Source organism: Equus asinus, chromosome 8, assembly GCF_041296235.1.
Source record: "Equus asinus isolate D_3611 breed Donkey chromosome 8, EquAss-T2T_v2, whole genome shotgun sequence".
Taxonomy (NCBI): Eukaryota; Metazoa; Chordata; class Mammalia; order Perissodactyla; family Equidae; genus Equus; species Equus asinus.
Genome location: NC_091797.1, coordinates 25,263,182 through 25,277,401, shown reverse-complemented (window position 1 = coordinate 25,277,401; position 14,220 = coordinate 25,263,182). Strand labels below are relative to the sequence as shown.

At 37.5% G+C, this 14,220-nt stretch overlaps 1 protein-coding gene across 2 annotated transcripts in view; it reads right to left on the bottom strand.

Annotated features, from left to right (window-relative positions):
- Positions 1-14,220, bottom strand: part of KIF6 (kinesin family member 6) — a 377,323-nt gene that overhangs the window by 257,453 nt on the left and 105,650 nt on the right. For both annotated transcript variants that reach the window (XM_070514982.1, XM_070514983.1), the window contains one exon: positions 12,371-12,500. In XM_070514982.1, the coding sequence (XP_070371083.1) occupies positions 12,371-12,500 (130 nt within the window). The remainder of the gene's footprint in view (positions 1-12,370; positions 12,501-14,220) is intronic.

Sequence of the window (14,220 nt, the reverse complement as noted above, 5' to 3'; positions counted from 1 at the left end):
CAGTTGCAGGATCTCTAGGTCCTGCATATTGTCAAAGTAGTTTTTTAAAAGAGAAAAATGGACTAGGCACACCAATTTGGCTTAAAATTTAAAAGTAAGCTTTGGAGCAATCTGGAACATATAATAAGAATGTTCTAGCAATTATGATTCACCTTTCTGATGAGAATAGCCTATTATGTTTTATTATATATCCCTCCTAACAAGTCTGGAATCAATTTGATGGATTTTTGATTTTCACGTCCTCAAAGATTTATTAGTTGACCTAATAATTTTAGGAAAACTGAATGTCAGAATTAGTGATGGCTCTTCTCCTGTTGGGTGTCAGGATTCAGAAGATTGTTTCCCTATGGGTCATTTCTCCAGGATTTGGCAAATCAAAGTCAAACACATGTATATAAAAATGTAAGTATGCAAAGATCGGTACATATGGCAAATTGAGAAGGAGTTGACCTATATCTTTAATCATTGCTCCGTTCAATTATCAGCCCTGTTTATCATTCTGGACCTGGACATCATCATATTATTACCAGCATAAAGGTTTGCTCTGAACATTGGAAACTATATAGCCCCAAATCTTCCCCACCCTTTTTTCTTTCTACTCGACTACAAGAAGAATTATAGCTAAATTTAGTCCTCAATGAGAATAAGTAACTCAGCCCTATTGTCTAACATATCCATTTTTCATCTTTTAAATAGAGTTTAACTTTTTTCTCTTTTCTATTCCTTTTAAAATTCAGTCTGGCTTAACAATTTCTAAGTCTGACCACACACATAACTGGAACAATAATATTATGGGGCTAAGAAGTCTAAAGATCTCCTCAAGAATTTATAGAAGTTCATTTAAACTGTCTTTAGGGAAAACCCTTTTTATACACACTACATACCTCAAGATTATAGGTAAGCTGGAAATACCATTTACTATGCTGTGTATAGACAACTAGGAAGAGGTATAGTGATAACACAGCGAGTCGAACTCAGATATACTTTTGTATAATTTTATTCTTATGAAAGAAGTTTATCCTGTCAAATTGATTGTGATAGCTCCCAATGCAATGTTTGAGTTCAGACATCAAGATCAGTAGCAGACAGGGATTTGAGGGTTGAAGGCAATGTCACTCACAGCAGACATGCTGAAGGAGGAACTCTGGAAGCATAGATGTCTAGTATTAGGTATTTTATTTCACTCCATTTTATAGCCCAATAATAATTTCTCCACATTTTGAAGATTCCACAGTTCTCTCCACGGCCATGAAGAGATCTCTTGCTGTTAGAATCAGCAAGACTCCAAATGGCAAACCCAAAACATGATCAAATTACTTGTTGAAGGCTTTTGGTGGCTGATAAGACCCCCGTCTCTTCCCTCCTAGCTTGAAACCAATACAAGGAATAGATACAAAAGTCTGCCTGCCAAAAAATGAAAATATTTATCAGCAAGGAATGCTAGAATAATAGCTTCTGTGCTTAAAACGACAGCCACAAATTGACTTCCTGCCAGTTTCCCCCATGTGTATTCCTATTTGTAAGATAAGCCAAAAGCAATCTATCTGAGTTATTATCTTAGTTTCTTATAGAAATGCCTTTACTCAGGGGCTAATCCTAGGCGTCTTTGCCCTCTGATCCATTCCTTCCCTTTCCTCTATTTTGCTTGACATAACAGAGACACTAAATTCATTTTCCCAAGACTCCTTTTAGCTAGCATTCAACTGGGAAGACAGGAAGGGGGAGAAATACTCTGGCTTTTCCCTTCCTCACACCCTCCAATCCCCCGCCAGCGCCTCCCACTTAGCTGAGACCTGCCTACAGATAGTAGTTGTTGTGGTTAATCCCTGAGATGCGTCACCATCCCGTGTTTGGCTTCTCAGATTCTTCCATCACCAATGAAACAAAACGAGCTGCGTTGATTTTCCTGTTTTAAATACAGAGTGGTGTGTTTTCGTCGCTGGATCCTGACTGATACACTCAATTGAGTACACTAAAATTTAATATAATGCTTTCAGATATTATACAAGATTGATAGAAGTATAAAGTTTTGGTATTTTGTTCAAAGTTACAGGCAAGACACTGCCCATTTTGTCACACAAAACCCTTTAAACAAGTGTACATATATTTTACCTACAATTCAATACCTGTAAGCTTGCTCTCTGAACAACAAAAACTGTATAACCCCAAAGGCCAAAATGTTGCCCTTGTTTTTACTTGTCTGCCCAAAGAATCATAGCTAACTTTTGTCCTTAATGGCAATAATTCATTCATTCCAGTTGTGTATCATATCCATCTAACTTCTTTTAAATTGAGATAACCTTTAATAAATTTTTTTCTTTGACATTTTCTGTCCAGATTTACGTGTTTTAATATTGTAAATTGCTTCAAATCCATTTGAAAAGTAGATGAAATTTACAGTACTAACATAAACCTTGTTTTCTTACTAAAAAAGCTATGCTATATTTGCATTGTATGAAGTATGAATAATGAGCTATAATTTTGTAAAAATGACACATATTCAGGGGCTGGCCCAGTGGCATAGCAGTTAAGTTGGTGTGCTCTGCTTCGGTGTCCTTGGATCCACCGGTTCAGATGCCGGGTGTGGACCTAGCACTGCTTATCAAGCCAAGCTGTGGCAGGTGTCCCCACACAAAGTAGAGGAAGAGGGTCACGGATGTTAGGTCAGGGCCAATCATCCTCAAAAAAAAAAAATGACACATATTCATCAAGACAGACCAAGTTATACTGTGGTAGCAAATTAACAAACAACACCATAGTCTCAGATGCTTAAAATCACAAAGGTTTCTTTCTTGCTGACATTATTTGTCCAGTATGATTTAATGATGGCTCTGCTCTATACACTTGACACCAGAAAGACTGGTGCAGGTGCCGCCATCATGAAAGGCTACCATCTCAACATAAAGCTTCAGAGTTTAACACAAAAGAGGAGGAGATTAAGGAGAATTTCATATTAGTTCTTAAAGGCTTCAACACAAAAGTAATACGTCACTTTCACTCAGATTTCATTGACTGGAGCAAGTCACATGAACTCTCAACTTCAAGGAAGCATGTGTCAGAAGGAATAAACCAGAAGTTTTGGGGAGTACTGGTAATCCCTACCACACTCATTATTTTTAAAATCCAAACAACACAAAAAGCAGCAAAGATGAAAGTGAAGATCTCCCAATCAAAAACAACGTTAATGTTTGATAAATTTTTTTTTAGATATTTGTTTATACATATATACAAATAGAAGAACAGAAGTAGTACTTTTACCAAAACAAAAGCATACCATACATAATATTGTTAATTAAAAATTAAGTTAAATTTTACTTAAATTTAATAAAAGAAAAAAGAAACAAAACTGAAGGAGTTGGTGAGCTTCAGATAAATATTTTTTCGTGGTAAGAGATGCACATCTTTTTTCTAAAAGCATCTCTTTAGAATTAAGAAAAATTCATGGAAAACAGTAAGGGATTTGGGTCATTATATTTTTTTAACTATATGGTTGATATTTAGACAGTATCTATCTATTCATTTCTTGCTTTGAAATATAAGAAAGTTAGCTTGCTTAGAACACCACAACCGCCTTTCTGTCCTAAGTCCAAATTTTTGTTATATCTATTATTACTTCTATATTTTTGAAGTTTATAATGTTTAGTTAACAAAGTTGTTTAATCTTCTGTCTACATGTAAATAAATTCAGTGTTTCTCATCAGTCCTTTTGTAATGCTTCTTAGTTCCTGAGTTCTTTATTTTGATTTACCTGTTGGTTAGACTTTCTTATCAAGCAATGATTAAAAAGAATCCCTGGGTTCACATCCCCCCCGAATTCACACATGCTTAAAAATATTTGTCTGATGATTTCATTTTTTAAGGACAATTTGACAATTCGTCTGGGTATAAAATTATTGGAACACAGTATCCTTGCTTCAGATCTTGTTCCACTGTCTCCTGGCACTGAATGTTCCTATGGAAAAGTCTGAGAAAAATGTATTTTATTTTCACTCATAGTTGGCTTGCATTTTCTGACAGGATGTCCATAAGGCTTTTTCTTTGGCTTTGGAAATTATTAACTTCAACAGATTTTATCTTGGAGTTGAGCTCTTTCAATTTTTTCTTGGACACAGCATGTCCTTTTCATCTGCAGATTCAAGTAATTCCAAATTTCAGGCATCTTTTTTCTCTCTCTTTCTCTCTAGCCATGTTTTTTCTGTTGACTTTGCTCTTTTCTTTTCAAGATTTCTAATTATTTATAATCGGGATCTCCTTTTTCTCTCTTTCTAGGTGTAACTTTCTTTCAGGGCTTTTATGTCCTTAGTCATTTCTCAGCCACAGTTCTTCCTCTTCCTCTTCTTCCTTCTTCTTTGCTTCTAACAGCACTATCATCTCTGTAATGCCTTTCTTTTTCTCTTTCTTTTCTGAGTACTTCAAGTTTGCTTTTATCTTCTCTTTTCTTGTAATCTTTTCTTTAAGACTCTTATACTTTTGAGCTACTTTTTTAAAACAAAAATTGCATTTAAGTAATATACTTAAGCTTATGAAGAATACTCCCTCTATTGCCTGATGGAATCAGCCTTCAAATGCACATTCCTTAGCCCCCTAGTTCACGTCTATGGATAGGTCTTCAGCTGTTCTCTTCCTGATAATCTTATCTTTGAACATGTCTATCTTTTTCCTAAAGAGTAGTCTTGGGGATGGGTGAGGAAATATTCAAATTAAGTTTGTGCCCTGAATACCTTTATTCTGAATCTGTTTTGTCCTTAGCCTGAAGAGCATACACTTTCCTCAATTTCTTACACTAAGAGGTCTGGGATGGTAAAACCCCTTAAATCACAAACTCCCTGAACCTCACTCACCAAAGGCCATCTTTCTTGGCAATGAGCCCAGACCACTGACCATAAAAGCGGCCTGTCTTTAAGGTTTCTTCTTTGGACTTGCCTTCTACAGTGTAAAATGAATATCTGCATAATATTCCCTCCCCCCCATTCTTGCCTATGTTCTTAGATCTCATCACCCTAACCAAAAGATCATTGGATTTGCTTTTGAGAATTGTGACCCCTTGTTTAAGGGGAAACCATACCCTGCCTGAGGTTGGAGGATATATGTATTGGCTATCAGCACCCTCCCTCACCATAATTCAAATTTCATAATATTTGGCACATTTTCTCATGGTTTGAGGTTATGACTATTTCTTTATTTAATTGAAGATGGTGTTTTTCCCCTCTATTTTTCATTTTTTGTTGCTGTCGTTGGTGAATTTCAATAACTGGGAGTAGAGTAAAAATTAGTTTCTTCTGCTATGTTTAATCAGAAGTGAGAATTTTAAAGATCAGAAGAAACCCTGGAGCTAAATTTTTACAGCCAAAAAGATTGTGTTTCTCTAATTATGTATAAGGAGCATGTACATTTTAACATTCTAATAATGGCTGCATTATACCACTTCATTTATTTTAATAAATGTTTTAGACTCAAAACTCATGGTTCATGCAATACCACTAATTAGGCGAGGTGGGAGCAGAATGCAAACTATGTTATAAGACAAAATCACTATTTTAAAAAAACTGTATATTTCTCATATATCTCATATAAAAAATATAAGAAGGAGTGAGAAATGCCTGGCATATAGTAAGTGCTCAAAATTTGTTTCCTTCCTTCTATACCTAGTAACACATATACAGTAGATAAGAGAAGAGGTTAGAATTGTTACCATATCTTTTGCTAAGGTTTCTAGCTGCCTATGGGGCCTAATAATAAAAGAATCTTACCATTTTAAGAGTAGGTCTAAGACGTACTTTGCCTGCTGTGTATTTTGCTCTTCCCAGGCTCAAAAATCTTGTAATAAACTTGCTAATTATATACAACTAACGTATCTTTCAAATAAAAATCTGTGAGGATGTGTCAGTCAGCGTCCATCTAATGGTCTGGTGGAATGCTTCTGTAACACTAATCACAACCCAGATCCTCTTGTTTGCCACACACAACACACAAGGAGATCGAGGCTTAGAGTGTTGTTAACAAACACAACCATACAGGAAAGCTGTTCCTTCTTTCCTGTGCTATCTTCATGTTGTAAGACAACACGTCTAATGACAGCTGTTCCAATAACTGGCATCAACCTACTAGCACCACTCATACCCTGTCTCCCTATAGTCTTTGAACTTCTACAAGGTTACACAACTCACTCCAAAATTTTGATAATGTGCAAAGTCTGAGAGCTTAGAAAACACATTAACACAACTCAGATGAACCTAGTATTTTTTTATTTCAAGCAAAGAATTAGGTAGAAAGACCTCTAACAGCTCCTGGGAAAATAATTTATAAATCCCATAAACACTGTTGGTAGGCTAATGGAAAGTAACCTCTTCCAAAAGGTCTGGAGAATCACAAGCTAAATTAAAAACTGTCAAAGTCATCTGTGATGTACTCTGTACTCACCACAGGCACAGGGCACAATAAACTCACTTTTGGTTCTGGAGCTGAGATTGTAGGTCTTATCTCCCGAAATCACTAGTTTTTTCTCTCCCCATCAATTCAACAAAGCAACTAATGACAAAACAACTAATGACTGATCAACCGGTTGCCAGCTGCTGAGAGAATAGAGTTGAACAGGACAACAGTGTTGTCTTTAAACAGTTGCCAGCTGGGAACTGTAAGGTCTTTCCAATTGTCACTTAATCTAATTAAACTACAGCCCTAGAAGGTAGGTATTATTATGCCCATTTTACAGGTCAGAAAGTGCAGTTGAGACTCGTTAAGTGACTTGCCCAAGGACATACACCTGGCAAGGGATAGAGCCAGGAGTAGAACAGGAGGTCATCTTCAAAGCACATGCTCTTCACCACTATCTGGCAGGAATGTGTAGTGATGGTCAAGAAGCCAGAGTGGACATCAACACTGACTGGAGGAACTCACCTGACGGTTCACTGGGGAAAGGAAGCCAGGTGGGAAGAAAGCAAGCCACCTACCAATAGAACCCTAGACTTTACCAATGTTGGAAAAGAGGGTTCTATTCTCACCAAACATCCCCTTCAAGCAGTTTCATAGGAAATGTTGTATACTAGATATAGCATATTATTGCTCCTGAAAGCATCAAGGTCAAGAGCTACACATTATAAGAATTTCCTGTAAGAAATTACATCCTAGGTCATTTGGACACTGTATTAGCTTGCTAGGGCTGCCGTAACGAAGTACAGCAAACTGGGTGGCTTAACAACAGAAACTTGTTATCTCACAATTCTGAAGGTAGACGTTCAAAATGGAGATGTTGCAGGGTTGCTTCTCCCTTTCGAGGGCTGTGAGAAAAGAGTCTGTTCCATGGCTCTCTCTTTGCCTTAGAGGACTGTTTTCATGTTCACATGGTATTTTCCTTGTATATGTGTCTGTCTCCAAATTTTCCCATTTTATAAGGACACCAGACATATTGGATTAGGGCCCACCTAATGACCTCATTTTAACTTGATTACCTCTGTAAAGACCCTACCTCTCAATAAGGTCAAACTCTGAGGTACTAGAGGTTAGGACTTCAACTTAGGAGTGGGGTAAGGGGACTCAATTTAATTCATAACAGGCACTCCTGTGAAGTCATGGTAGAAAGAATTCTGGATGCTATTCTCTTCTCCAAATTGGCTCGTAAAAGAGGCCCATGTTAGTTTAATGATTCACTTTGAGCAACATTACGACTCCGTAAAATGAATATTTAAATGACACTTTTATCAAGGGAGGCTACTTCTAGAGGGAGGATTCAAATGAAATTTTGTTAATTCAGGACAGCTTTTTTCAAGATTCAGGTAAAACTCTCATGCTCCAGAAATCTCTGATAAGATCCACTCCAACCTGATGATGACCATCCCAGGACAAATGGGAACAATGGGGTGGACTCGACCAGGCATCAAATTTCAGTTCAAAATAACAAAACACTTTCTAATAAGCAGCATTATTCATCACTAGCAATTGCATTTCTAAGCATGGCATCCAAAGAAGAAACCATGAAATAAAAAGACTGACTTGACTATATTAAAAAAAAAAAAGGAAATGAAAACTAAAAGAAAATTTATAAAATTGGGAACATATTTGCTAAATATACGACAAAGGCAAAAAGCTATTATCTGTCATGCTCTTTCATTCAATAATTATTTACTGAGCACCTACTATATATCAGGTCTGTTTTGAGGTGTGGTAGATGTGAACGAGACAGAGTTCCAGTCCTCATGGAGCCAACAAATCAATTAGACCTACCCTAACACCTCAAGAGAAAAACAAATAGAAGACATAAACAAAAACGGAAATGCAAATTTATATAAAAATGCATATAATGAAAATGCAAATTAAATTAAGATTTTTTTTGTCCCCCAAATTGGCAGAACTTTCAAATTTTGTGGTGTTTGAAAAGGTACAGTACTGCGGGGGATCAGAATTGGCCCCCCCAAAGTGTGTCTCTTTGCCTTGATTATTTTTTAAGAACAAAAGACTCTGAAAGAAACTCTGACCTTCTCCCTAACTGCCTAAAAGAATTTAAGATAGAAGGCCTGTCCCAGGAAGGAGCTATCACCATAAGAGAATTGTACTGTAATATAAAATGTGCCTCTCAGGTCACATTGCCTATACAGGGCCCACAAACACTTGTTTAACAAATATTTGCATTTCCGTCTCCACGTAAATTGACTTCCTCCCCTTGGAAGTTCCAAACCACTACCTACCAACATCCTCCTTTGTCTTTAGCTGAAGATGGTATTTAAGGTGGTGGCTTTGGCTGTTCTGGCCAGTTTCTCAGTTTTCCTGGGTTTCTCCCATGTATACATGTTATCAAACTTTATTTGATTTTCTCCTGTTATTCTGTCTCATGTCAATTTACTTCTTAGACCAGCCAGAAGGACCTAGAGGGTAGAGGAATTGTCTTCCTCCCCCAGAGTACTTCTCTGGGAGTGGGTTTCAACCAGCATCTTAATAGTAAAACCCAAACTGCTCCAAGTTTAGCCTGAGCACTTTAAAAATGCTAAAATGCATATTCCAGGGCTCCACTGCAGAGATTCTGAGTCCATGGATCCAAAACGGGATCAGAGAAACTGTGTCTTTAGACTACCACAGGGTATTCTAATGCAAGTCATACTCAGGGCACACTGGGGGATAGAGTGCTCTAGAACATGGGTGGGGCTTTGCAAGTGGTCCCAGCAATGGGACTGTGCAGGGCTTGACAACCAAATGCAGAATGTCTTGTTCAATTAGATTTGATTGATTGATAGAAACATTTCAATGATAAAACAAAAAAGTATGAAGTCACACTTGCTACTGGTGGGCCTTGAGACTGGGTCACATACAGTTCAGCTTTGACAATATTTAGTCTCTTTGCCACAGCAGTTCATCTTTTTAAAAAACTTGCCCTAAGGACATAATCAGGTTTTATTCAAAACACTGGTAGGATTACAGAAATTATTTAAGAGTTCTGAATAAATAAGAAGAGGATGAAGCTACTCTTAATAACTTTTCCTTAAAATGCTGGCTATGGGGAGAGCACATGAAAGGAAAGAGCACTCCACTTTGTGTCCCACATATTCAGACTTTGTTTTGCAAATATTTTCTGGTTACCATGGTGACTTCTGGATTTCCCTGTGTAAATGGGAAATTGGGAACCTCGTCTTTTTTTAAAAAAATGGTTAGTGTGTTCTTTTTATCCCGGTAAGCTCATTCTGTGCTGACAAATTACATTCTGACAGTGGGACTGTAATCTAAAACAGGCTTTTTCAGAGACTCTGAATAATAAAGTATTTTCAGGGATTGACAGTTATTTTTCACTTATATTTTCATGTATTTGCTTTCAATGAATTCAAGAGATAAACTGAAGTGCTAAATACTTGGCGTACTTTTTAAATAATTCAGAAATGTATCCTCGCTTGAAAAATTTGACCCATGTCAATTTGATTATTGTACTCCTGAAAGGTGGTACAAGGAAAGAGCATAAGCCCTGAATCAGTCTGACTTGGAGTTAAACCCTGGCCCTGCCACCTAACAGTTGGGTGACCTGGGACAAGTAGTCTCACTCTTTGTGCCTCAGTTTCCATCTATGAAACAAGAATCAGAAATAACATCTACATACATAAAGCATCTAGAACAGTGCCAAGGCTATTGAGCAGCTTCTTGAGATAACACGGTAGCTATTATGACCAAAGGAAAAATGAAAGCAAGCACAGAAATACACAGAATCTGGTAGATTTGGTTTAAAAGAAATCAGTCACACAGGAAAAAATGAACAAGTTAAAAAATAATGCACAACCAGCATTATCAGAATTGACTTCAGGTTTCAGCTATTTATGATACTATTATTAGATACTCATCAGTAACTAACAGGAAAAGACTGTTGGAATTTTGTAAGGTGGTAGAACACGACAGATAAGCTTGCACAAAGGGAGTTTAAGGTCCTCAAAACTTCACAAAACAATAGTCTGAAAAGATACAGTCAGCTAAAGTTAATGCATAACTTTGAAATAGCAAATGGCCAAGCTTTTAAGCTAACAGAGGCGATGGTGAACCAGGGCCAGGAGCCCTCCACACTCCATTCAAGATGAGGGGATGTGATTGTGAGGACAAGGCCTAGACTCTTCTGGGCACGAGTCCCCTCTGGAGGAAGGATGGCACTGAGGCAGGGACGGGGTTCTCCACTTGTTTCCAATGGCATTTATGGATCCACCTTTTCTCTTTTTCATAGTCCAATGGTGGGCAGCACCCATCTATATTCTGTATCTCTTGGTTTTCTGTTTATTAAGCTGTATATGAAGGAGGAGGGTTTTTAGTGGGGCATGCTGATCCTTCATCAATATACTCCCCGATCCTTAATCTGCCATTACTCCTTAACCTTTAATTATTGCAACAAATAAGAGCATCACAGATGACCACATTGGCAAAATGTTGAAGCAAAACACAAACACAAAACATTGTAAAGCAAAACAAGATATTCTGAAATTAAAACCTATGTAAAACTTTCTTTAAATGAAAATAATAATTTGATGGTTCTTAAATCCATAGTATATATGGGACATATAATATGGCTTATGTGGTACATAAGTTCAACCTATTTAAGTTAGTCTATTGAAAAGTATTAATGCAGAACTAGCAAAAAACAACAACAGGGCTGGCCCGAAGGCATATTAAGTTCGCATACTCCACTTTGGTTGCCTGGGATTCGCAGGGTTGGATCCCAGGCATGGACCTAGCATTGCTCATCAGGCCACGCTGTGGCTGCATCCCACACAAAATAGAGGAAGATTGGCACAGATGTTAACCCAGTGACAATCTTCTTCAAGCAAGAAGAGGAGGACTGAAAACAGATGTTAGCTCAGGGCCAATCTTCTTCACACACAAAAAAGAAAAGAAAACCAACAAAAAAACTAAGGGCCCAAGACAATAACAGGCATCGATGCCATGCTTTCACTATCTGAACTTGGCTTCAATTTCTCCATCTTATATCTAAGGCCATGCATTCCAGAGGGTGGAAAAGGGGCAGAAAAAATGGCACGACGAGACTTTCTTAGACTACTAATCTGCCCAGTTTACTATCCTCACTTGCTACTTGTTGTCAGACACATGATAAAACACAGAACCCTGGGAGCATGGTTTAAGAAGGAAAGCACCAGCGATAACAGCAATCTGTTCATTTGGGGAACTGTTCCCACACCACCACCACTACTCCATTCCTTTCACTGAGGTGTCCTTGGGGAGGAGAGCTTTGCGACCCTCTGTCTCTAATCAGTAACCGGCTGAGGTTAGGGTCCCTGACCAAGCTGGGTCAATCCTGGCTCCTGCCTATAGTCCCAGGTGAAACACAGGCCCTCAGTTAGGTTTGAAGGTCAGGTTGACAACAAGTAGTTTTCAGTATAGGTATATCCCAAATATTGCGCTGAGACATACTTATACTACACATGGCAGTGTTCCCAGATCTGCCAAAAATAGCTGCAAACGCACGGAGTACTTCACATGTTCCATGCATTGTTCTAAATGCTTTCTAAATATTAATTCACTAAATATGTGAAAATATATGGATATGTAAACATATGCCAATAGACGGATTTGAGTTAGGAAGAAGGAACTGTGTATTTTTAAATTTCAAAAATTACGCAAAAATTCACATAATAAAGATGTTTGGTGAGTTGTCATTGACTAGCTGCGAACCAATTTGTATAAAATTGAAAAATATAAAAATTAAAGGAATCTAGGTTTCAGTCTCTGCTCCTCAACTAGCTAGATGACCCTGGGAACGTCTCCCCACTTCTCTGCATCTAGCTTTCCTTATCTGTAACGTGAAGTGTGGAGAAGATTATTTTTAAGGTCATTGTTGCCCTTAAAATTCGATTATATCTTACAGTGTGGGGAAACAGCTTGCAGAGACATTGCTTACCTCTGCAATCATTCTGTTGGTGTCTCCTAAGAAGAGCAGATTCAGAGCTTCTTCCTCTGTGGTTGCCTGATGAAGAGACAGGTTTTTCAGGTGAATGTTCTGATCGGGGTCCTCCAATATTGTCACTTTCCTAGGGAAATGGGAAGCAACAAAAACAAGGTACTTTGAGAATGAAAAAGAACTTGAAGTCTTTATTATAGGTTTATTTTTCAAAAGCTGTATAGTATCACGTCTTGAACTTGTAAAATCAAATATTACATAAGGCGCCAGACAGAGCTGGATTAGCATCAAACACTGACATTCCCTTGACAGTCCTACCCGATGGCTTTGGGGCCGAAAGGTATATTACAAGCTCCTGATTTAAAGCCATCTGTCTTTGTAATCATCAGATCACTAAACCGTCTTGAAATGCATATTTGTACTGAATTAAAAATGCAAATAGTCTTCTCCTTATATATCAGGAAACTTGGTCATATTGTTTTTTTCTGTGTCAAAATTCAGCCTCTATATAGATAGTACACTAATTCTTCTCCTTCTGCTTTTTCCCTTTTGTTCAATTTCACATCGCTTTCAATTTATATGACATTTCAAACTGGTTAGCTCATCAATTTAAACACGATGAAAACTGAGGCATCTGTCGTCCCTTGAGGAGTTATTCCCTTGTCTAGTTTTCAATATCAAGGTGAGTAAAAAAATTCTCAAGAAGTCTTATAATAAAGTTTTAGTTTGTCATTATTATTTTTATGTCCATCACATGTGTTTCTTGATCCTTTTTCTTTTACAACATACTGTTTCCTCCCATTACATCCTTACAATAAGAGCCTTTGGTCTGAATTACATTCATCTATTACATCTGCCTTAATGGGCATCCTGGTGGCAACACCATTTCCTGCAAGGTCAGTCCTAACCCTGTTTCCAGAGTTGGCTTGTCAATATTCTCCTTTAAGTCCTTTTAGGACTTTCTGTAACTGAACACAATTTGGCCAAACTCCTCCTACTCTGCTTCAAAGGCCTACAGATTCGAGCAATATAAAGTTACTAGAGAGAACACCCTTCTGCCTCTTGAGCTTTGCCTTCCTGACTTTCTTAAGAATTGTGAAGGGAATCTTATAATTCACAAGTATTGCCAAAGAGTATCTCCAGGTGTCTGCACTTCCTTAAAACATTTGGAGCTGACGATAAAAAGCAAAGGTGGGCATCATCCAGCACTACTCCTTTGAAACCATAACGAGCAAACGGACATGGGTCACTTGCCTATTTACAAAAACACATTTAGAATATATTCAAAATGAAGACTTTGCAAATACCGTAATTTTTTCATCTTTCCCTTTTGTAAGGAGATTATCTGGACTTTCACATGTAATTTGTGGGCACTTAAAATACTAATTGCAGGAAGAAAATGTAGCTCTACCAGCACATCTGTGACCAACATGTCACTAATAATGTACTCCTTTGCCAAGTTTTGGACTCCTTTTTGTCTCTTTCAACAATACTAAGATGGAAAAAGATCTCTTCCCTTAATGAAAACAAGTGTATTTTATTTATTTTCAACAAGACTCATAAGTGAGCTTATTAAAAATGCTGAAGAGTTCAAAAATGCTTGGAAAGTATGAAGGCATTTTTAACTGAAATTGATGAATTGTGTTCTATTTTTAGGAACCCCTTTTATGCCTTAAACTTTATTTCTACCCTGATCCTTCTCAAGTGCTCGAAGAGGTTTGACTACATTCAATCCCTAGGGACACGGAAGTCAGAACTCTTCCTAAATCCACAGATTCTGGGGCTTAAAGGTGAAAGAAGTTAAATAATATTGGAAGGAAGATAAACGCGTGAAATAAGTGATGAGACGG